General features: G+C 36.4%; 1 protein-coding gene across 6 annotated transcripts in view; it reads right to left on the bottom strand.

Moving 5' to 3' along the window:
• Positions 1 to 26,320, bottom strand: part of RABGAP1L (RAB GTPase activating protein 1 like) — a 741,419-nt gene that overhangs the window by 317,255 nt on the left and 397,844 nt on the right. For all 6 annotated transcript variants that reach the window (XM_034667692.1, XM_034667693.1, XM_034667696.1 and 3 more), the window contains one exon: positions 8,282 to 8,395. In XM_034667692.1, coding sequence (XP_034523583.1) covers positions 8,282 to 8,395 — 114 coding nt within the window. The remainder of the gene's footprint in view (positions 1 to 8,281; positions 8,396 to 26,320) is intronic.

Here is a 26,320-nt window from a genome sequence, read left to right as displayed (position 1 = left end):
ACACTGGCTGAGCATTTTCTAAAAGTGACAAACTATGTCAAGCTACAGATTCGATAACAAACTCCAAGCAGTACATATATAAAGAACTAGGGCACCTTATAGAAGAACTGTTGAAACACCAAAAATAAATTTAAAAACTTTTAAAGCAGAGAAAAAAAGGCATTACCTTTAAAGAAACCATAAGACTGACAGTCATCTTTCAACAGAAATGATGGAAGCCTGAAGACAATAGAATAAAATCTTTAAAATGCTAGCAAAACCCCCCGCCAATCTAGAACTTCATAACAAATGAAAATCTTTCCAAAATAAAGACAAAATGACAAGAACCTCAGACAAATAAAAAAATGAAATAATTTTCACTAGCAGATTTTTACTAAAGAATATTAAAAATGTCTTCAAGAAGAAGGAAAACAAACCCAGATGGAAACAAGCAATGCAGGAGAAACCAGGTAAGTCTAAAAGAATATGGATGGTTAAAAGAACAAAAAATAATACCCTGTGTGTGCGGGGGGGGGGGGCTATTGATATATGTACAGAATTAATACCTGATAATAGGACAATGAACAAAAAAGTAATATATGGAATTAAAGAAATATAAGGTTCTTGAATTGTATAGAAATGGTCAAAGTACTCACCTAAGGTGGATTCTAATAAGCTAAGAATGTCTGTTGTGATCCCTACAGTAACTGCTAAAAGTATACAAACTATACAGTAGTTACAGAGTATAAAGTGAAAAACGAGGGAAAAACAAACAGATGAGACACACAGAAAAAAATAGTGAGACATTAAGTTTAAAATTAAATATGTTAAGAAGTTTATTAAAAATATACTCAGGGGCACCTGGGTGGCAAAGCGGTTAAGCGTCTGCCTTTGGCTCAGGGCGTGATCCTGGTGTTATGGGATCAAGCCCCACATCAGGCTCCTCCTCTATGAGCCTGCTTCTTCCTCTCCCACTCCCCCTGCTTGTGCTCCCTCTCTCGCTGGCTGTCTCTATCTCTGTCAAATAAATAAATAAAATCTTTAAAATATATATACTCAATACCCCAATTAAAAAAATTGTAGAGCTAGTTAAAATAACAAAGCTCAATTGTAAAATGCTTAAAGGAGAGACCCCTTAAATATAAGAGCTCAACTGAAAGTAAAAGGATATTAAAAATTATACAATGCAAAATAAAGTTAATTTGGTCATACTTATATCAAAATACAAAGTACATATCAGCAATAAGAAAGACATTGTATAATGATAATAAGGTTATTCAATCTGAAGACATAACAACACTAAATTTGTAAGCACTTAATAACATAGCTTCAAAATACATAAAGCAAAACTTGAGAGAACTAAAAGGAATAACAGACAAGTCCAAATTCATTGTTGGGAATGCTAGCATAATTTCATCAGTAACTGACAGACCAGGAGGAAAAAAGCTATAAAGAAGATTAGGAAAGTATGATTACTGAGTTATCTAATAATACCAAATTAAAACATACTTAGATCAGAAAGCAAGTCAAAAAATCTCAGAAGTGTTGAAATCATAGAGAGCATGTTCTTTGACCATACTAAAATTAAGACAGAAATCAATACCAAAAAATAACTAAAAATCACCAAATGTAATGGGTTAAAGATACCACCATAGATATTAAAAAAAAATTTAAAACTAACTAGTAATAAAATATGGCATCAAAATTGGTGGGGTTACAATGGAATGGTACCTAGGAATAAAAAAGAATGTACTACCAGAACACTCAACTACACGGATGTATCTCAGAAGCATTACGCTGCATGAGAGAAACCGGAAGTGTACATTATATGATCTATTTATATTAAATTATAGAAAAATGGAAACTGTAATGGCAGAAAGAAGATAAATGGTTGCCTGAGGTCAGGCATAGATGGGATTTACTGTGAAGGGGGATTAGGGAACTTTTTGCGGTGATATAAATGTTTGATATCCTTTTTTTAACATACAGAACTTAATTGGAAAGAAAATCTATTTGATTTATGAAATGATAAAACAATAAAGAATAGCAGGGTTCCTTTGATTCTCTTGTACCCAATCAAAAGTACATGAAAAGCATTTTCTAATCTTTTTTACCTGTCACTAATTCAATTTTTTTGAAGTGCAGATATTTTGTTTGCTTATTTTTATTGAAGTATATAATTGATATGTAACATTACTATCAGGTACACAATATAATTATTTGATATTTGTATATATTACAAAATGATCACCATATTAAGCCTAGTTTACATTTGTCACCATACAGCTACAATTTTTCTTTCTTGTGAGGAGAGTTTTTAAGATCTACTTTCCTAAGAACTTTCAAATATGCAATACAGTATTATTGATTATAGCCACCTTACTGTATACGGCACCCTCATGATTTACTTATAACTGGAAGTTTGCACCTTTTGACTTCCTTCATACACTTTGCCCACCTCCCACCTCTGACAACCATTAATTTGTTCTCTGTATCTATGAGCTTGTTTTACTTTTATTTGTTTTTAGAATCCACATATAAATGGGATCATATGGTATTTGTCTTTCTCTAACTTATTTCACTTAACATGATGCTCTCAAGGTCCATCCACATTGTTGCAAATGGCAAGATATCATTCTTTATGATGTTGATCCTCATATGAATTTTAGGAAGGTTCTCCAAGCCTTCCTGTATGACCTAAAAGAATTAATTTTTCCTTAAGGAAACTAATTTGTATGAGAATACTCTGCCAGCCTCAAGCTCTTCTGAAACCACTTAATTCACTGTTCATTACGATGTGCTGGCAAAGCCCAGTGACCCTAGGGATGCGAAGGGTTCCTTAGCAGCACCCTATTTGGGTCTACTTTAGAAGGCTGCTGTGATTCAAAGAAGAATGCCAGAAACCCAAGGGAGAAAGGAGGTACACAGAGAATAGAAAAGGCCTGCTTGATTATCCAAGGGCTGTCTAATTACCCCAAAGTACAGCTCTACAGGAAATCCTTTTGGGTGCATTTTGATCCAGGAACACCAATCATTCCATACCAATGAGCCCCTATTTTGGGGCCAATCAGATTTCAAGGATGTGAGCAGGAGGAGTCCTACTACTTGCTAATGCTCTTGAGCAAATTGGACTTTGTAAAGAATAGTGGCCTATAATGTATTTGGTAAATGCTGTCATTCAAACAGGGAATCATTCAGGCATCCCAAGGAAGAGAGCTGTATTACAGGTAGTCAAATAGAAACTTAATTGAAAATATAATCAACTCAGTGAAAAATAATTCATCCCTATAACCACCAAGACCTCCTAACTCTAGAAAACAATATGAATAATATATAATTATATCTAACTTTATAAAAGTCAGTGATTATTTGCATTCTTCAAAATCATGCAGTGGGCCATTCATTATTAGTAACAAAATAGTACCTGAAATATTTTAGTTCTTATATTAAAACCAATCTTGTTTTGAGAATATTTGATAAAAGGATTAAGTTTATCTTTGTCTTTTCACAAAGCATTATATGATCAAATTATTAACCCAGATGAACAAAGGTATTGATCTCTCTGTAATATATTCAATCCCTCCCATTCAATTCACAGCAGTAGACTCTTTTTCAGAAAACAGTTGCTCTAATTAGAAAATTAGAAAAGGCAATATGCCTCAAATTAAATTGCACACCAAGAATCTCTTCAATCTATACTGTTGTGAATAATATTTTAACTGATCACTATGACTGACTGGTCTTAGGTCTTTAAAGAGATGTGTACCTCAAAGTAAATCACTAAATATATTCCATTTCATGCGTGCATGAAACACACACCAAAACACAATAGAAAGCCAGGTGAAGTCTTCAGTGTTAAATCACACTCACTTATAGCTCTGATGTTGAGAGACAGAGCTATACTTTATTTTATATATATTTCTTCCTGACATAGGAATTGTTAAATTCTGTACTCATCTGTTATATTTTAAGAAAAAAAAATTAAATACTTAGAATCACTGTGAATTGAAACTGGAAATCAGAATAATCATATCAGACCCCAAAGCCTTAATGAGGAGGAAATCCAAAAAGTGATTTTCCCATAGTCTTAGGTCTGCTTAAGAAAAGAATCAAGAACCAGATTTCCTGATGTTCAGTCCTTTAAACTGTGCCAACCTGTCTCCCAACTCAAAATAGATTTTATATCATATTTAAACTAGAAAGTGCTAAAGATACTTGGGGAGCTAGTATTTTTTCCCCTCTTTTCAAGGACACTATTTTAAAATGTTATTGACTTGACTAATAGAAAAGACAAGAAGGAAGGATGGAGGAAGGGAAGGATGGTGAGAGGTATGAGAACCCTAAACTTTTCATTTTCAGAATCCCACGGATTCTATTATACTTTCAGTTTAACTTCCACACATAAATTTATGACAACACAAGGATCTTTGAACCATTTCAATTTCCTCCTACTCTGAAAAAGATATTAAGAGGCAAAAACGGAAATTGACAGGGCCATTAAAACATGACAGCAAGTTTTTAACAGTCTTCCCTCTAATCTGACAGTTCAGAACATTTCTCATCTCACCAGAGCCACAGAAAACTTTTCAACTACAAAGTCAGACTTCCGTATCCTTGAAACCAAAATTGATTTCCACACTTATTATAATTGAAATTCTCTTAATAATTTCTGTCTCAATTTAAGAGCCCAGCATATTATATTTCTAGTATAGGCTCAACTGATAAGAAGTTGTCAGAAATAAATGAGGTGATATATGTGAAAGTACTTTGTAAATTTGAAATTATTATAACACATGGAAGGCACTGCATAAAAAAAGGTCTGTAAGTGTGCTGCTGATGTGAATAAGATATATCATTCTTAGTGGTAAATCATTAGATGCATTTCTTTTATAATCAGGAGCAAGACAAGGATGTCCACTATGATTGCTTTATTTTAACACTTAAATGGAGGTTTTGGCCACTGCAGTAAGACAAGAAAAAGATTAAGGGAAAAAAAAAAGAACTGATAAAGAAGAAGCCTTTTTAAATCAATGTATTATTAATGTTTCAGGATACTGCAAGGTATCCAGGATAGAAACTCAAAGGTATATTGCTGAGAGTGTGAGGTATGATGTTGGATATGATTCTAGAGATAAAAATGATAGAACAGGTAGACCACATTCAATGGCTTTTTTACATACAGCAACTTTTGGGGATATGGGATGAAAGTCCTAAAAAGAAAGACTACAGCTCAAATTGGACAGAAAAAGCAAAGGAAAGTATATACACAAACTTGAGAAGATAGTAGATTCTAAAGTACTCATCGGTTGAGTATTACTTGTGAGTTACCACTACCACCTGAGGTTTCCCTGCATGAGCAGTAAACCCCTAAATAACAGATCAAGAAGAGAAGGAATTATATGTCACTTAGGAACACAGCAAATTTTGGTTTCTCCAACATATTCTGATATATTCATTTCTCCTCTCCCCCATTATCAAAGGGTGTTGTAAAATCATGTTTAGGCAATATATATTTTAGTACAACATTACAAGCTTTAGCAACTTTTTTTTACTATCTTGAATTCCGAAACGCTTTTAATATAATTCTTTTGTTTTCCACATTTTTACAAAATTTAGTGTAATTTAAAATATTCAGCAGTCATAGGTATCTTAGAGCTACATTATTGCAATATTCTTTACTCAAAAAGAGCTTTAAAACCATCTAATCATGTTGCAAATATACACTGATAATCTAACACGGCTACATGAGCTGTGTGAATGTACTAATGAATACTGTCTAATGAATTCAAGGTTGAATTATTCTCTGCAATATCAAAGATAGCAACTACTTAAATGTACCAACTATTTAAATTTTATCTTTGTGTTTGGTAATGGTTCAGATATTTCTCCTGTAAATATTGTATAATGAGGGAAATACTGTTTTTACTACAAGAGAGCAAAATTATAAGTCAGAGGCTGCAAGCACATAAAACCATCTGTTTTAGTTATGTGAAAAACTATCTAGTATCAACCAGAGAAAAACTGAAGGAAAAGTTACTGATTGGCTGAAAATATGCTGAGTGCTAAGAGGAAATGTTCCCCCATGTATTGTTAAGTCAGACCTTTCCCCATAAACTTAGAAACTACATATATTTTGACATCATTCCTACACAAGACAGAAGCTAATTAGCTTACAGAACTTCAAAATTGGTAGAAAAAATTTTTAATAATTGCTTTTGCCTTTTATACTCATATAATGAATATGTTATACATTTGTAGTGGTATTCAATGGTTTCTGGCATTTTTAAAAACTAGATGATGTATTACTTCCCAGAAGTCAGTACACTCTTACATTTTAAGTTATTTATGCATTTCTAGCTCTGAATGATACATCCATATAAAACGATTTCTGATCAGTGTTTAAAATCCTCCAAACAGCTACATCAAGATAGAAGGAAAAAAAGGAAAGAAAGAAAAAAAAAGAAAAGAAAAAAGAAAAGAAAAGAAAAGAAAAGATAAAATAGAGGAGTGGGCAGAGGGCTAAACCGCAAACATGCAAGAAGGATTTTAATGAAAGCTATGCCATTTGTAGAATGAAGCATCAGTCCTACTTGGTTAGCACAAGCGGGGAAGTACTTTTATAAGTAATATTAAAAAATCAGTAAATATAAAATGATACTGATATGTACTTCTGAATACCTACTGGCAAATTCTGCAACTCAATAAAAGGATAAATTTGGTGATTCAAGAACTGATTACATGACTTACAAATTAACCATGGTATTTGCTTTTTTCCATATTATTACAAGATTTTTGTGTAGTTCATTGTTAGTAATAATCTTTACTGTAATGTGGGGTGAGGACGATGCTGAGTTACCTACCACATTTCATAAGGCATCTTAAATTTAAAGATAAACAGCAAAACTCTGTTTAATGGACTTTGTAATTTTTAGCTTTTGGCCTCAATTAGCATTGACAATATGAGTTAACTATAGCTAATGATTTAAAAAGGCATTTTGCATTTCTGATATAGCCTTGAAAAATCAATAATCTGATGACTATTCTCCATTAACAAAAACATAATCTTTTATATCCACATAGCACATATTTACTAAAAATCAGGAAAAAGTTTTCTGCCAGGCTTATTAATAATGAGGAAAAAGATTTTAAAATGGGACATAAAAACTGCATGAAGATGTCTCATGTGACGTAAGTTAGAGTATACCAATAATATCAGAGAACTTGCTAGTATTTAAAAACCACACTGTTTTCTTTAAAAAAAAATTTTTTTTTTTTTAATTTTATTTCTTTGTCAGAGAGAGAGAGAGAAAGTAAGCACACAAGCAGGGGGAGCGGCAGGCAGAGGCAGAGGGAGCAGGCTCCCCGCTGAGCAAGGAGCCAGAAGTGGGGCTCGATCCCAGCACCCTGGGATCATGACCTGAGCTGAAGGCAGACACTTAACTTACTGCACCCCCACATTGTTTTCTTACCCTTATGTACTATCCAAAAATTGAGCCAACTGCCACATTATCTTCTCAGAAGGACAGTCATCAGGACAACTCTGAGCCTTTACTACAGTAACCTGAGAGAACTTTTTGTTCCTTTCTCCTTAGCAGTAGAGCCAAGGTGAGACCATACGGCGCCCCCTCCCTAAAACGAGGACCCATGGAACATGCAGCCGAGAAGTTACCTTCAGGACTCAGTACTGAGCAGAGATCACTGAGGCAGGAGGGAAGGCAGACTCAGGAGACAAGCTGACCTAAGTAAAGTCATTTTGGTTTTAGGCTGATCCTTAACCTAAAAGCCAGCAGGTCATAAAAAGAGTCACAAAATCCGGCTCATAGAAAACCACAATACCCTACTCCGTCCAACAGTAAAAGCCTGACATTCTTCAAATTGCTCCCTGTAGGTAGTTTCACAACCCTAATGGAAAAACTAAGCATCCAATGTAAATGATAGACCCAGAGTTAAAGAGTAAGCCTCTCCTTATACCATTAACTCCTTTTAAAAACTTAAAACCGTTCATTAGAGGCAAAGAGGGTCCTCTTCCTCATCCAGGATGAGAGATCTCTACTTTGTGAAATACCTCTCTTACTTCTAGACTTAATAAATCTTTGTCCCTTTCTCTAAACACGTTGTTCTTGAATTCTTTCTCATGCAAAGCCAAGAACTCTCTTGGCAAGGAACTTTGGCTGTCCAGCATCAACAGGGCACAGTACAGATAAGAAATGAAGACAGAAAAAAATCTAAAAGTCTTTTAAGATGGGTTCCTAAAATATGGTCCTGTAAAATAAATTAGAAAAAATGAGGTGGAGGGCCCTACCTTGCAGATCTTGTAGAGTGATTCCTGGCCATCTCCTCCAGTGTCTTTAAAGTAATCATGTGCAGGAAATGTACGATGAATATCTCGAGTGATAACACTCTCCTGGGCTGAGTCCTAAAAAAGAAAAAAAAAATACACCTGGTCATTAATTTAAAATTTCTTTTTAATTGAAAAATAATACATACACATGCTTAAAAAAAAATACTCAAACAGCACAAAAAAGTATACTCCCCCCACCAAAAATACCCGCCTTTCATTCCAGACCCATAGTCCCATTCACCAGATATAAATGCTACCAACAGTTTCTTTTGTATCCTTCAACCATCTCTCTATAGATGTGTGAATGCATGCTTATGTGAGGGGGAGGTGAGGGAGAGAAGTTGTATAAACACATCGTTATCCTCTGCTTTTTGAACCACAAATAGAAGAAAACTATCTGCTCCTTTCATGTAACAGGATAACTTACAGAACATTCCTAATCAATACATGCAAGTGTATTTCATTCTCTTTAACAGTAGCTATTAGAAAGAATGAGGTATCTGGATGTGGACATACCACGATTTGTTTAATATTCTCCTATTAATAACTTTTCTGCATTTTTCTATTTATATTACAAATAATATCCTAGGAACATTTTTATACATACGTGTTTAAGAACAGGTTCCTAGAGGTGGAATTGCTAGGTCAAAGAGTATATACATTTCCATTTTTGATGAAGGTACTTTCCCTCCAGAGGTGTTGTAACAATACATACTCCAAACACTGGTAGAGTAGATGTTTTTCCATACCTGCCCAACACCACATATTATCTAACTTCTTAAATTTTTGATAATCTGATAAGTGAAAACTCAGACCACAGTAATTTAAAAAGTGAAGATATCAATTGTTTCCCCTGGTAGGTTAATTACCTAACTCATTCACTCCAGAAAATAAAAAGCCCCAAAACTACTATATTAAGATGACACAGGCTTTAAAAATAAATCTAGAGGTTCTTTTTAAGACAAATTCAGGATCCAAAAGCTCAAAATTGAGTAGAATTCTAAGCTTTACAAACAGTGATTAATCATTCATTTGATCTTATTTGATTCCCATAAATGTTGTTTGTTTTATCTGTTTAAATGTCAAGAAAATAGGATGGGACTACTTTTAGAAACCCTGATGATGAAAATATTTTGCACAGTTTAAGGAAGCATCGGTGACTACTAGTGCAAATTAAAAGTGTCGTTTAATGTCTTGCTTCCAAAAAGATTTAAACAAATCCCCCATTTCAGTTAAAATCAAGGAAGGAAAAAGATGTTTAATACATGAGTTACTTTAATGAGTGCTAGCTCCCTTTTTCTCTGCAGCTGAGAAGTATGTAAGAAGGAAGTCGTTGATTAGCTCTAAGTTAAGCCAGGGCCTTCTCTTGCTGCCTTTTTCATTTCAGCTGCTATTTCATGCTGAGTGGTAATTAGATCTTATACCATGTGGAGAAAGGACACAAACTGAAATGTTCCAAATTTGCTAGCAAACACCAAACACATTGCAAATCAGTCCAGAGGAAATTCTGATGGCTTAGAGGAATGCAATGCTACAGCTGAATAAAAAATGAAACTTAAAAAAAATTATCATACCTTAAGTAAGAGAATACATAGAAAGCTTATATTTATAAAGGCAAATGCAGGTTCTAAGGATAAAGACAATTTTGAGGGGAGGTGGGAGCACAGAACAAGGTGAATATAAAGGTAATGTGTAAAGAGCTATGGTCTGGTATGGAGTCTAAGTAGGAGACCCTTAAATAGGGGAGCTGGTACCAGGTTGAAGAAAGTTTTCACTGTCCAGGTTTTCCCTAATAGAAAGATTCTCTTTCCACACAGTAATAGCTCCCACTTATAAGCTATTTGAAAAAATGACCAATGAAAATGTTACTACTGCCACTGCTGAACTATTTCAGGGGTAAACATGTGCTGAGTGGTTCACAGGATAACTCTTTTAACACTTTTCAAGATGCTAAGGGAGAGAATCATTGGACTATATTCCCTAGAAACTGCCTACTCATTTGGCATCACACTGTGTTTAAATGGTACCAACAGTCTGATTCAGAGAAAGGGAAATTGATCAAAAAATTTCTAGAAAGTAACTTAGCATAACACTGAGTATTTTTTTCTATGCATACTTGAATCTTCTTTATTTGTTCCTGAGAATAAATGGTCAAAAAATCAAACGAAAATAAAAATCATCAACTTTCCCTGACATTAATGAACCTTCCCTTCCTAAGATTACTTTTAAATGCTTTCTACACATGTGTATTTCTAGAGTTTTCTCTCAACACATTGCTCCCAGTTGACTAAGGAAACAATTTCTGGAACTTCACTTTATAAACTAAATAAAATGTTTTGTTATAGTGCGCACTGACCCCTTTCACATAACTGAAGGTCAGGAGGTACACCAGGATCTTACAAATAGACTAATATGAACAAAACTGTGTACTAGACTAGAGAAAATAATCATGTTTTCAAAGCTAAAGCTAACATCTCCCAATTACCCGCACTGCTGAGAGTAAGAACAGTATGCATTTCAGGAATCCAGACCTGAGATTTGGGAGATTAGTCCCAAATTCACTCACTCTTTCAACAAATACTTGAATCAAAGCCAATGCTCTATAAAAGGAAGAGAAAATGATGATTTTTCTCTTCAATATTAATTTTCTGTTTAGACTTATTCCAATTTTAGTTGTGAATTTTTATAATGAACAGAGAAGGACCAAAAAAAAGGCCAAATATTTCACCATCTAAATATCTGTAGTTAAAAGGTTTCATGTGAAAACCCTTGGGGGGAAAAAAAACGAACATGGCTAGAAACATTTTATAGCACAACCAAAACAGGTGTGAGGTCATTTTCTTGGAAGGTTCCCGTAAGCAGAGTCTCTTTAAATCCTAACAGTTATCATCAGAATGGGGAGAGGAAAGAAGTCACTCCTTCATGGGCAGCTACTTGACCAATATCCAGAGAGGTTCACAACTTGACCTGCAATTTACTCCCCAGTAGATGCATTTCCCATTTCAATCTTCAGTCCAGTATGGTGGATTAGTGGATTTGGAGCCAAAGTCATTGGTTCTATCTCTGGCTACTCTTACTTAATAGGTATAGGATCCCAAACCAATTATTTAATCTCACTAAACTTCAGTTTTCTCATCTGTAAAATGGGATGATAATACAAAACTTATGTAATTTAGAATAAAATAATGCATGTAAAGTGCTTACTTACTAGCACACTGCCTAGTATAAACTGAGTATTCATTAAAGAAACAAATAAAAATAGTAATTGTCAATTCTTATTCCCCCTTTTCCTTAAGAATCACATTTAACTGTTTAAATGTTTTGGTGAAAATGTATTTTAGAAATCTTTCTGTATGTGTAGACTTCATTTTTTTTTTAAAAGATTTTATTTATTTATTTGACAGAGAGAGAGAGAGACAGCCAGCGAGAGAGAGAACACAAGCAGGGGGAGTGGGAGAGGAAGAAGCAGGCTCATAGCGGAGGAGCCTGATGCGGGGCTCAATCCCAGAACGCCGGGGTCACGCCCTGAGCTGAAGGCAGATGCTTAACGACTGAGCCACCCAGGCGCCCCCTGTATGTGTACACTTCAAATAATGAAACAAACCACGGTTTTTCTTTGGATATCATGAACATTATGAATAGAGCTTTCAGCATGATGACATTTTTTTATTTTATTTTATTTTATTTTATTTTATTTTATTTTATTTTTAAAGATTTTTATTTATTTATTCGACAGAGATAGAGACAGCCAGTGAGAGAGGGCACACAAGCAGGGGGAGTGGGAGAGGAAGAAGCAGGCTCCTAGCGGAGAAGCCTGATGTGGGGCTCGATCCCATAACGCCGGGATCACGCCCTGAGCCGAAGGCAGACGCTTAACCGCTGTGCCACCCAGGCGCCCCAGCATGATGACATTTTAACACATACATACCCCATTCTGAATTTCCTCTCATGTATCTTATGTGTCCTGTATTATCCTTACTTCTACTAATCTATGAATAAAAGCAAAAGTGAATAATTATTTGCATAAAGCAATGTTTTTATCAACTGATACACATTCTGGCCCCAGCTTTGCATATATCCATGAAATAAAGACAGACGTAACCCAGGAGAAGGATGGAAAGGACAGAGTATGGTAGAAGCTAAATTTGCCAGAGTAGCTACCATGTCCATCTCTACTTCAGAACTCAGCTTCTGAGAATCAGAGAAGGGCTGAAGTCATGGTTATGGAGAGGACAAACGCCACTGTCTCACATGCCTTCCTTCTGGACCATCAACACCAAGTATGTAACTGGTAGGCAACATCCTTCATAACATCTATCCTGTCTAAGGAGCAGTCGGGTTGGGCCACAAGCAAAAGCTGACTCTGACCAGAAACAGAGAGTAACTGTGAGAGGTCTGGAAGAAAATCTTAAAAGTTGAGATTTGCCTCCTCCCCACCCCACACCCCTGACACTACTACCACATAGAAACTAAATTTCTATTTAGTTTACCTTTGAAGGATTTTCTTTAATTTCCAAACTGCTAAGTCACAAGACTTTATTTTAAAAAAAGACATCATCTCTAGTGTGATAAAATCCATGCTCCAACAGAGGATATAATTTGGCTTGTTGAAAATAAATTTAAAACCAACTCTAAGAGGTATGATAAGTAGCTCGATTAACTTTTTATCATTTTAAGTGGATTCAATTTACAGCCTGCTATCAAGAGTATTATATGAGCTGTTCTTCTAGTATTATATATATGCCCTGAAATGTCTGCAATCCTCTTAATTCCTATTCCAAGAGAATCATCACTTACTTGTTTGTTGCGAGAAAAAAATGAATACAGCATTCAAGTGTCAACAAGTATTAGGGAGACAGGTTTGGATGACCATAGCCTATTATTTTTTTAATAAAACAATTCCTGGGCTGTCAACAACTGGAAAGGCATTCTACTGCAGATGATTGTTTTCACATGTGACCTTAGCACCAGATGAAATGTAAAAGTGATGTCAATAAATGAACACCTTGACTATACCTTAATTTGCTACATTTTTACAACTATGACAGCATCTTTCCTTAATAATCCCTATCGTCAAATCCAAAGTATAACTGCATTTTCACTTTTCATCTACCACAGAATTATTTCAACTTTATAAATACCATGACAATTTCTTAGTGTTATTAAAAATGCCAATGCAGACCACACCTACTCACAGTCAGCAGATAAATGATTCAGAGCTGAAAAACACTTGACCTTAGAACGTGCCTTCTATTCTTACTTCACAGGGATCCTCCTTTAGTTTTATGTTGGAGCTAGATCTACGGTAAAACATCACAAACTGATCGGCTTACATGTTCCTGAAAGCAGATGGATTTGCAGTGGTGGGTCTGATTTATTTGCCTTGATGCTTGCCAAAAATCCAAAGAGGCAGAGATAAAAGGAGAAAATATGAAAGTGCATTCTAGTTTCAAACATGCTCTTGAAATCGTGAGCTAGAAACAGTAACACAAAAAGAATGGAGCATTGCCAGTCTTCATTCCTTGAATATGCAGGTGGCGGGGGGGAGCCTTAGCATAAGTGGGATAATATGGAAGCAAAGAAATAAACGTTAACTAAATCATATTGTAAGCAACCTGTTCCCCAGGCATTGAACACACATGCTGCCAAATGTCTCAGAATCAAAGCCTGACAAAGATCAAAAATATAAGCCACATTCTGGCTTCAACTAGAAAGAAATCTCTTCAGGGAGAGAAGCAACAATGAGAACTAAAGGGAGAGGAAGGAAGAGGATGGGAAGAAGTGTTATCTCTAAAACCAGTCAATATTTATGATAGATACCTTGATCTTGAAGGAAGTGCCAGGACTGGAATGGGAACTACGAACAGAATAAAGCATTGTTTTGGGACTGGAAGGCTAAGAAGCATTGCAGCCTATGGGCACAGCCTGGATTTCCCAGAGATCCTATGAAATTTAGGTCGGAGCAGAGATGACTGTCTATGACAAATACCTGGGGTTACTTTTAGACTCCAAATACACCCACCAAATGCATCTATGGCCATATATGGATATGTCCTCATTCCAGGGTTGCTAAGCACTCATTGTCCCAAAATAAAGGCTCAACGGAGGCACTTGCCAGTCTTGGAAGCTCATTCAATGAGCATGATAAACTCTGCAACTTCTGTTGGAATGAAGCACAAGAACTGAACTCCATGGTGATCCTTTCCAAAGTTAGATGCATTTCTAACTTTGTATTATTTTCAAAAATTATGATTTTTATCAAAATAATCCTTTAAACCCTTTGAAATAAAAAATTTAAGAGCTCCATATTTACTCCCATTGTATAAAAATAACATTCTTTTATTTTTCCACAAAACTAAAGAACACCTCTAATGACTAGCATTTGATAAAAATGCCTATTTTCACCTAATCTTTACATTTTATAACTATATTAAGTTTCACCATGTACATACCTAGTTATTGCTTTTACTGGCTGAATAACTTTTAACAATTTTAGAAAAATTCTACCACTCCTTTAATTGCTTTAAATGCTTCTCTTTGAAACTCTTTGAGCTCAATTACATCCCCTTTTTTTCCCCTAAGATTTTATTTATTTATTTGAGAGAGACAGTGAGAGAACACTAGCAGGGGAGGGGAAAAAAGGGTCAAGCAGATTCTCCTCTGACCAGGGAGCCTGATGAGTGGCTGACCCCAGGACCCTGGGATCATGACCTGAGCCAAAGGCAGACGCTTAACCGACTGAGCGACCCAGGTGCCCCTCATTTACATCTTCTTCAATCAAATGACATAAAAATTGAACATACATAAAATATTAAGCTTTCTACTTGTTGCATAGTATAAATTCATTTATGTATACAACAAGTATTTAGTTCTCAGTACCTACTAAGAATCAGGCACTATTTTAGGTGCAGAAGATACAACTGTTATCAGCAATGAAAAAAAATAAAATAAGGTTCATAGGTAGTGAATGAGGAGAAGGCTGATATTTCACGTAGCGTGGTTTTGCCTTTCTGAGTGTTCAACTATTTAGAGAAAGGGCATTACAGGCAAAGGGGAAAACATGTGCAAAAGCCCTGGGGTGGGAGTAGAACGGCAATACTTCTCCAGACACTTTCCAGTGTTTTACTGACCTTTGCAGATGTCTTCAATGAATTGCCAAAAATTATTCCAATATTTTTCTGGACTAACATGGTTACCTCAGAAATTTATAAGTATAATTTAGATTTATAAATTTCATATTTATAAATGTGTAAGTATAATTTAGATCATTTTATAAGATGTTTTAATCCATATATTTGAATAATACCCTCCTAGTTGCACATGTCTGTATGAAAGTTTACCATTCAAATATTTATCTAACACTTGTCATGTGCAAGATATTGTACTAGGATTTACAGGATCAAAAAAAAAAAAATAGGATACAGGCCATAATATCCCTAAATTGCAAGAGGTTAAGATCTTGTTAAGACAAGGTACAGGTACAAATATTACTGGAAGGAAACATAAGCTAATAGCCAAATAAATGATGTGGGCAAAGTTAGCTATGGGAATTCGGCAAAGAAAGTGACTGTAGAAGGGTTGATTGGTGAAAGGGGCTTTCTCAGAAGATGAGGACTGGGTTGGGTACCATAGACAGGATGGGTTCAACAAAACAGAAAGATCTCAAGAGAATATAGTTGATCCTTGAACATTCTCGAGATTAGGGGCACAAACTCCCCATGCAGAAATCCACATATAACTTTTGATTCCCCCCAAACTTAACTACTAATGGCCTACTATTGACTGGAAGTCTTACCAAAACATAAATAGTTGACCAACACATATTTTGTATGTTATACATAAGAGGAAAGAAAATGTTAAGAAAATCATGAGGAAGAAAAAATATACTTACAGTACTGTACTGTATCAGATAAAATCGGTGCATAAATGGACCCACACAGTTCAAACCCATTTTGTTCAAAAGTCAACTGTATACTACAACAAGGTGGCATGAGTAGAGGTTCCAAAGCAGGAAACTACTCCTGGCATGCCCAGGAGATATGACTCTAATTGTCTATAGAAGGGAATTTATACAGGGGTAAGTTGAGTGGTATCTAGAATATGGAAAGGTAATCTTGAATGAAGATGTTTTAACAGTCGTACAGATCACAAAGAATCATTTCATCTGGCCATTTCATTTCATGGTCTTTGTAGTCACTTTTGTGAACTCATGTCATTTTGATCTCATCTGATTTTACTACCTGAAAGAATTAGTGTATAGTGAAGAATTAACCTTACACAAAAAGAGTGCTGGCCTTTATCATTAGTTACTAGGAGGTGATCTCTACGTCTTTGGAATGCCATGCCTGATAGGAGGTCTTTGTTTGCATGTGGGCTTTGGTCACCCAACAATCTAACAATGTGATTTATCATGGGGCTTAGGGTCATGCAGCATTAGTTCTATTTATAAAGAGACTAAAAATTAGAGGTCAGTCATGTGGGCAGTACATGAATAAGCCCCTATAAAAGTTCTACACAACAAAACCCAAGTGAGCTTCCCTAAATGAAGCTGACAATATTCCATGTATATCGTTACACACTGATGCCAGGAAAGCTATGTTGTCGATGTCTCTATGGGGAAAAGACAAAAAAAAGTTCCATGTTTGTCATTTTTCCTGGACTCTGCCCTATGTGCAACTTCCCTTGGCTGGCTTTAATCCGTATCCTTTAGCTATAATACACTGGCATCATCAGTTTAACAGCCTCCATTGAATTCCTTGAGTGTTTCTAGTGAATTATTGAACCTCAGAGTGATTCTGGTAACACCGCGAACTTACAACTAGTGTCAGAAGTCATGGCAGTCTTTTGTGGACTATGATCCCTCTTTAACTTTTTAACTGGTTATATTATAACAAGTTGAGCATCAATAATTTTGAAAATCTCACAGTGGTATTCTCATCAATAAATTTTATTTATTCAAAGATATTTATCATTGCCTATCATTTCCTCTATGACAAAATATTATTCACAATAAAATAGTCCCCCAATACTGTGTTAATTCAGATGACTTTTTAAAAAATCACCTTTAATGTAGGAGCACCTGGGTGGGTGGCTCAGTTTGTTAAGCACCCAACTCTTGATTTTGGTTTAGGCCATGATCTCAGGTTCGTGAGACTGAGCCCTGCATGGGGCTCCATACTGGGTGTGGAGCCTGCTTGAGATTCTCTCTCTCTCCCTCTCCTTCTGCCCCTTCCCCCACACACTCTCACTCTCAAAATAAATAAACAAACAAACAAAACAAGTAAAATAAAAAATGAAAGATCACCATTAATGTAGAACCCTACAGGTTAAAACTATTGGGACCACTATTGGCCATTCGACCACTTGTTCACTAAGCTTCGGAAAAATCCAAATGTGATTAGTGAAGACCACTAAATTAAAAGGGGAACAGACAACTACTGAAGTGATCCTATAATTCACTTACATAAAGGGTCACCTGAAACCTAACAGGAGAGTGTAAGAGAACGATAACTATATCACTAAGTAAATGTCAATAATGTATCTATTTTAAAAATCCTTTTAAGGATAATAAAGTTCCTCAGGCTGGGATACGGATTTTGAAAAAGGCAATTAATTTTTACATCAAGTCAGGTTATATAATTACCATTTTGTTCCTTTTAATAGCAGCGCATTTCCATTAACCCAGGTTTTTACTCACCTAAGAGTAGAAGATGCACTGATCACCAAAACAATAACAAAAGAAACAGGGCTAAGAACAGAAAGATTTGTTCCCGAGAGACTATAATAGTTCTAGTTCTCAATTATAAAGGTTATTTCAATGAATTAAATATTCTAATTCCATCTAGTAAGTGTACTATAAGGCTTTTTTTTTGTTTGACAAATTCTAATTAATATTGTAACTTTCTTTTCTGATAATCTACTTTGTTCAATTCTCCCCATTCAAGAGGGTCAATTTCTGTTTCTTCAGATTTTTCTGGAAATAGGAAAAACTGGTTTTTTTGCAATAAGGCACATTTGAAGCTTGAATAATCCTTTCTGGAATAAATCATAAGTAGAAACCTAGAGATTTTTACTCTACACTTTTTTTCCCCTCTATATTGATTCAGAAATGAGCATTACTATTCTAAGACTTAGGGGATCTAGGTAACTATATATTCCAACTCAATACAGTATATTCCTTTTTAGTTTCTTTGCTGATTGCTTGTCTGCGCACTCCTTATCTGATGGTATTACATCCTTTGCCTTGTTCTCTGCTCATCCTCCATGCTCTTCCTAGGAAATCATATCCATTCCTGTGACTTCAACTACCATCCATCTTCTCTCTCCCTGCACTTTACCAAAGTAGATGCCAAACCTTACCAATTATCAGAATCATCTGAGAAGCAATTTTGGAACCCACATCTCCAGATCTCACCTAGATTTAAGTTACCAAAATCCCTATAGTACTACTTCCAGGCAGGATGTATTTTTAACAAATCCCTACACAGCCACAAGCAAAAGTCTACAAATTGTTATCTAGGAATTACTGGTCTAACAGTAGATAGTAGACCAGCAGTCTATCATTTTACATCTAAAACTTGACAAGTCAAAAACTCAAATCAGAATTTCCCATATAATCAGGTGTCCTTTTATATTCTCAGTCTCAATCGAGAGAAAGTCCATGTCTAAGCTGATATCCAAAGAGTTTATTCCGAAAATTTTCTTTTCCCTTTCCTCCCTTAAACAATTGGTCCTTTGGTCTTCCATTCAGTTGTATTAATTAACTGGTACCCATGCCTGAAAATCCCCACTTGGCACTTCTAGGTAGACCATGATCAGTTGTTATTTATCTTTGTTTCCCTGGTACTGGAGACTTTAGTAGGTGCTTAGTAAATGGGTCCTAAATAAATCAAAATAAGGGAAGCAGGCATGGTAAGTGTATACTCTCCATGATGGAGAGACTCAAGTTTTATAATTTCTATTTTGAGTTCTAAATTCTCTTGTAACCTCATCTAGTCAGATGCAGTAGCAAAAGGAAATAATCTGCCCCAAATCAAAGATGATAACAAGTACTCATGGACTTACAGGCCAAACCTTCACAGCAAAATGTATATCAAAATGTCCTTACTCCCAATGCCAAAGATGACACGTGGAAATAATTACAGATCTTACTACAGAAAAAAACAAACGGACCTCCACCTTAAAAAAGAAATTAGTAATTCTACCACTATTGGAATTGCAAAAATCAACATAAAAAATCTGTTTGGGGTTTTCTCACTGAGCTTTACCTCATTTTATATGAAAAGCGATAAAAGATAAAGATACATTCAAATGTTGCATTATTTCAAAATCAGTCCTTTTACTTAAAAAAATGACAAGAGATGAATCACATAATTAATGTGTTCAAAACCTTACCAGAGGCAAAGTACATTAAATATGATGTTTTAGAAATCTACAGTAACCTTCAGAGTTCACACATTAGCTCTCAGTAAAATAGCTGGCAGTAGTAGACTGAGATCATGGGTAGGCAAGAATCAGGAAATTCTTCCCTATTCGTTGCACCCCGGGACGGCTGTATTTAACAGGTGCAGGTTCCTTACTAGGTTCTTAATACCATATTAAATCGAAGGAAGATACAGATCCTCCTCTCTTACTTGAGGACCTTTGGTAAGTTATAAATTAAGAGAGTAACATCTTCCACTTCATAAGATTATACGATACACATGAAATGAGGACTTTTTTCTATCTTCTAGACTGCTAGTTATTTAGATTCTATAACGCTGACATGAGAAGCATACAGACATACAAACCATTCATGGCTGTGGTCTTTCTCACGGTTGAAGCACTACCCCCGCCCCTTTAATCAATATCCATATTTGCTTCTGATTTAAATTCTAACAGGGCCATGGATTTTTACAAACTCTTCTTGCTAATAGACCCAAGTTCCTAAGAGGATTTTTAAGGTCTAAATTTCTAAAAAAGAAAAAGAAAATGTAACTGCTTAAGCATTAAGAAATTATGGAAGTAACTCCACTTATCTCTCATTTATTAAGTAGCCATTTGTGCTTTGACTTGGTTCAATAGTCATGGGGCCTGAAAGGAGGGTTCTTCCCAGGTGTTTGTCTGGCACAGCTTCTTTATTTAGACCTGGTTCTACAAAGAAAAGCTCTTTCATTTTTCCAAAGCTTTAAGCGGTTGATACCAAGTTATATACATGTACCAGTTCCTATGTTGCAAAGTAATGAGGCATGATCGACAACTAGTCACAATATGAAAATAAGTAATAGTATTCCTTAGACAAACCAAGCGTTGTTTAGGTCAGTTAGGTCATGTGTCCTTTTCTGGCACCACCACCATGACTCAGGATATTATCACCTTATGCTTAGACTATGACAGTGGTCTCTAAGTCATCACGGAAAGATTTTCTCTACTTTACCCTGTACAGTACTTTTAGGTTAACCTACCTAAAGCACTGATTTGCTCCTGTGTAGCATTCAAATCCACCTACAATGTGGTTCCACCCACTATCCTCAAAATAAAAACAAAACAAAACAAAACACAACCTTATTCCATTCCATCTGAATCACATCCCATTCCACAAAATTGCACTGTTCTTTCAAGCTTCAATGCCTTTGTGCAATTTCCTCTGCCTTGGATGGCCCTATTTCCCACATTTTCTCCTGCTGAAATCCTGTCCATTTATAAAGGCTCATATAGACTTCTTCCATGGTGCTTTCCTAATGATCCCAAGTGAAAATAATGCCATCTTCCCTTATGGCCTAATAACACCAAGGTGTATAAACTTATACAAAACCTATTACATATTGCTTTGGGGGTAAGATATACTGTACCTATTTTAAGCTCCAGGCCACTAGACATGGTGCCATACAGTAACACATTTAGTACCCCATACACAGTAGGGGCTGAACAGATAATCGTCGCATAAATGATTTTATGAAAGGAGAAAATGGTAAACCAAGGCAGAAAAACAAGAGAATAAAGAATGAGCTCATGTTGTTGCTATGTAAGTGGAAGGTGGGTCAAGTCCCACACTGAGCCACAAATGGAAACTAGGTTGGGGCAAATTTTCCTTTCTTGGGCACTCACATCTGCCCTGTGAAATGCTCTGAGAGAGGTTATAAAAACCATCCTAAGACAGAATGTTAGATATCTGAGAGGGCTACTGCCATAGCCAATGCCACAGTTAACGTTTTAACCCACAAGAAACAGATGGTCTCGTTGTTCAAAACCCTGCTCTTCCAGGGGTTACTTAAAGGTAACTTTGGAGCAAGTTAGCACATTTTAGTTCATAATGCTAACTTCCCAATTTTGGGGGGGGGGTTTATTTTTTTATTTGAGAGAGAGAGAGAGCAGGGGGAGGGGCAGATGGAGAGGGAGAGGCAGAGAATCCCAAGTGGACTCTGCATCAAACAGGGAGCCTGCCACAGAGCTCGATCCTACAACCCTGAGATCGTGACCTGAGCCGAAACCAAGAGTTGGACGCTTAATTGACTAAGCCACACCCAGGCACCCCTAACTTACCAATTTATAGGAAAGAAGAATCAAAGAAGCCTTCACACAGATTTACCACGATGAACAGAAGCACACATTTTGCTTAAATCTACCTTCCACCTAGCAAAGGCTAAATTGCTTTATGGAGTGCAGTGCTGCAATGATCTAAATAGCCACTGAAAATAGCACTCCTCCAAATTAGTATTACTTGCTGACTATGGTTGTCATTATGTTCAAGACTGCAGTGGTAAAATACACAGACCTGAAACATGAAGAGGACAGCATGACCCAGAGAACCTGCCACAAATGTAGCATATTTCAAGTCACAGGGAGAGGAAGGGAGTAGTGGCTGATTTTGACTCTTTAAACAACAAAGATGCACCATTCTGAGCCTGAGTACCTGCCCAGAGGACAACTCTGCCCTTGCCACTAAGGGCACGTCTGCAACTCATGGAAGTCAGGAGGAAATGGATGGGATGGGGTAAGGGAGGCAGAGTGAGTGGTCCGGCTCTAACCCTGACAGCGGGTATCGCAACATCCCTGTACCACCACCCCTGGGGAGAATCAACGAAATGTCTGCAAAGTGGGGGGGGGGGGTAAAAAGAAGGAAGGGGGCGAGCTCAACAATATTTCCTGAGTAAAAGAATTCTTAATTTCTTAGCTTTTTGTTTGCATTTTACTGAATGATTTAAGTAGGGCAGGTACTACAAGAATCAGTGTCTTTATAAAGAAAATGTACTCGATTCAATGCGCTCAGCTATAGTGTGAGCTTTAGTTGTCTCATAATTTTATAATTCCACAAGAGTTAAAAGCTACCGTGTTTGCCCCAACTTTAGGGTTCCCAGATAAAATAAATGTAGGATGCCCAGGTAAACTGCATGGGATTTAATATTGTATGGGAAACACTTACTTATATTAAAAAATTAGTTTTTGTTTCTCTGAAATTCAAATTTAAGTGAGCATCCTGTATTACTGTCTGCTAAATCTGGTAGCCTTACCCAGTTTACTAATATCACAGTGCTGGGAAAATCAATTCCTGACTACTCTTTATATATCATTTCTTTCTTCAGTTGCTTTTAAATACTTGGTCGGAAAGGTACCATATTTGATGTAAACTAGTCACGTCTGACTTCTCAAGCAAGCTGTGTTAAATTTACTTAATAAAAATGAGCAAGTATTAGTTAAACGCCATAGATACCGCTATGGATAGATTCAGAAAGATCTATTCTAAACTATACAAGACTAAGAGGAAAATGAGGACATGTAGATAACAATGGACAGACACCATTATTAGAGAATACCAAGCCTGTGAGGCTCAGAAAAACTGAATCGATGACCTGGAAAATAAGATCAAATTAAGATACAGAAGACTGGTCTGAGCTCCCTGAAGACACGAAGGCAGAGAACAGATAAAAGATTCCTCTCAGTGAACAGACCACAAAGATGCTGAGAATATTTACTTAGTCAACAACTCTCCTCTGCTCAAATGTCAAATAAAGATCAATCAATTAACACTGGAAAAACTTCTCTGGTCAAAGAAAAAAAGGGCTTCAAAATTAGCATAATGGCCTACACCTACACTTTAGATTTTGGTGTTGTGCTAAGCTTTATCAAAGGAGGATTTATTGTTCTAGTACTGACACTGCAAATATTGATAGGAAACAGTATCTGGACACAACTTGAAAGACTTGGGTGTGGTAGCCTGGGGACAAGCAACCCTCATATATAAAACAAATTCAGGAATAACAAAAATTTAATGGGTTGTGTATTTTAAACAAATTTTTCATTTAATATTTTAAGTAAACAAACATGAGATCCATTTAAATATTATTTTTCTGAACAGTTTTTAAAATTTTTATTGAAATTTTATAAACTAGCAGACACTACAGTATTTAATTATAATGGTGCACTTTTGAACAAATTGTTAGTCTTTCTTTGAATGTAAATTAATTGAAAAATGCAATTTTTCTTCTTTTCATATTGTGTTTTTTAAAATAGAGAATTTTTCATTGAGAACTATTTGAACTTTTTTTTTTAAACAGAAACTGTTTTACTACAGACACAGAAACATAAATGCACATGATAGTTCACTTCCTTTGAAACAATTTTCATCACTTTGGTCTTTTTGGCGCAACCAACCACCTGTAGCAGGACCTCAGCTCCCATGCTTCAGGGATTGACAACCTACCATCCCCACTCCTTAGGGAGGAACTCAGTAAGGCTTTGGGGGCCTCTAAGAAACCAAACAGACTGTGACTAGGCAACATGAGCACATAAAAATAAGCAGCACATTATCTTGGAAGAATTTGATATTTCAATCAAAAACGAAATCACTTCGGCTCAGGTCATGATCTCAGGGTCCTGAGATGGAGCCCTTCTTGGGATCTGCACTGAGCATGAACCCTGCTTGGGATTTTCTCTCTCCCTCTCCCCACTCCTTCCTCCACTTGCATGCTCTCTCTCTCTCTCTCTCTCTCTCTCAAAAAAAATAAATCACGGAGGTAGTCAAAATGGGAAAAATCTGAACTTTGCTGTAATTTCTCAAACTTGCTTCACAGAATACTGCCAGCAAATCCGATAGCTTTGGGCTTGGTGTTCCTATCCCATCAAACAATATTATTTGGCCTCACCTCCAAACGGGCAAATTTGATTTTCTTTTATGTGCCCCACCTGTCCAGTAAGTCACCAAATACTTCCTGAACCAGGTGTAGGCAGAAAGGATCAGAAGAAAAAACTGAGCAAAATTTAGCTCTCTTTGAATGGGAGGGAAGGGATGGTGTTCTAAAGTTAGTTAATGGGCCATATTTCAAAGCTAGGTTGGGTGAGGCAGCTGAAGCATTGGTCTAGAATCAATGCTTTCCAAAAGAAATATAATGCCAGAGACTATGGACTCTGGGAAACAAACAGGATTTTAGAGGGGAGGGGGTGGGGGATGGGCTAGGCCGGTGATGGGTATTAAGGAGGGCACGTATTGCGTGGAGCACTGGGTGTCATATGCAAACAATGAATCATGGAACTTTACATCAAAAACTAATGATGTACTGTAGCATTTCAATAAAGTCTCAAAGGACTTAAAAAAAAGCAGGAAAGAAGTGCCAATGTAGTACATATGAAGGCTTTTCCTTCAAAAAATTTAACAAGAAAATTACATACTCTAAGTCTTTGAAATCTGATATGAAATTTTTTCAATTCTGATTTTCCACATTTCAAGTGTTTGATAATGTTGCTAGTATCTACCATACTAGACAATGCAGGTCTAGATTTTAACTCAGAAGCCAAACTCTATACTTTTGATCCCTTTGTCATAAACTTTTCTCCTGTAGGGGGATAGGAAAAATGTCTCTTGGGTGGAGGAGTAAAAACAGAGAAGACTAAACATTACAGAGAAGAACTGCTTATGCTTTTGCTTCTTCCATCAGTCTGCTGGGATGTCAAGGTTTCTTATGAAGCTGCTAAGCCCATTACCGATAATGATATTTGCTAGCCGTGCTTCCATATGGGATGTAACTAATCTTACCACCCTGGGCAAATAGAGAAACACCAGTAAAAACCAGAAACAGGGGCATGGTCTTAAACATTTCCTATAAACTTTGGCTTCGAAGAACTCCACGGCGAACTGTGCACATCACAGAGGTAACTTTTGCTCCTGGGACTGTCAAAAATTATGGAAGCAATCTTAATTCATTCTGTATCGACAGAGCACTGACCTGATTATATTGACATTGCCTGAGTTCTCTATTTAAGCAGCAAGAATGTGTACAGTCTAGACTATCAAAGTCCAATTTCGAGCTTTTGTTTTTTTCAGGTCTCTCAATTTTCCTTAGGCACAATGAAGAGGAGCATTAAAGAAGACCTTCACAATGGAACGTCCTTTTCAGACAGTGTATGGCAGTGAAACAGTCTGAGCTGTAGAGCCACCTACAAACTATATAATCTTGGACGAGTTACTCAACGTCTCTAAGCCTCGTCCTCCCTACTCTGCCACCAAAATGGTGATGTTGGTCTTAATTTTCAAACTTGTTTCAAGATTAGATATTATGTATGTCAATCATAGGGCCTGACATTCAATTCACGATGGATAGTATTAACCTGGAATTGTTTTGCTTTTTCTCTACAGCATAAGGGCAATAATTCTAGCATCCAGAAGTAGGAGAACTCCTGCAGGCTTCTAATGTTACCAGGCAGCCAGATCATATGTAACACTTCTTTTTTTTTTTTTTAAGATTTTATTTATTTATTTGACAGAGAGACAGCCAGCGAGAGAGGGAACACAGCAGGGGAGTGGGAGAGGAAGAAGCAGGCTCCCAGCAGAGGAGCCCGATGTGGGACTCGATCCCGGAACTCCAGGATCATGCCCTGAGCCGAAGGCAGACGCTTAACGACTGCGCTACCCAGGCACCCCCATATGTAACACTTCTAAGACAAAGTCATGGTGAACAGATTAGGGTTTAGCAAGTCTACGGCCAGCCTTGAAGCTTATCCACGAGCCATGGAAACTTTAAATCTCTA

The sequence above is a fragment of the Ailuropoda melanoleuca genome, chromosome 8 (assembly GCF_002007445.2).
Source record: "Ailuropoda melanoleuca isolate Jingjing chromosome 8, ASM200744v2, whole genome shotgun sequence".
Taxonomy (NCBI): Eukaryota; Metazoa; Chordata; class Mammalia; order Carnivora; family Ursidae; genus Ailuropoda; species Ailuropoda melanoleuca.
This window is presented reverse-complemented; position numbering and strand designations above follow the sequence as displayed.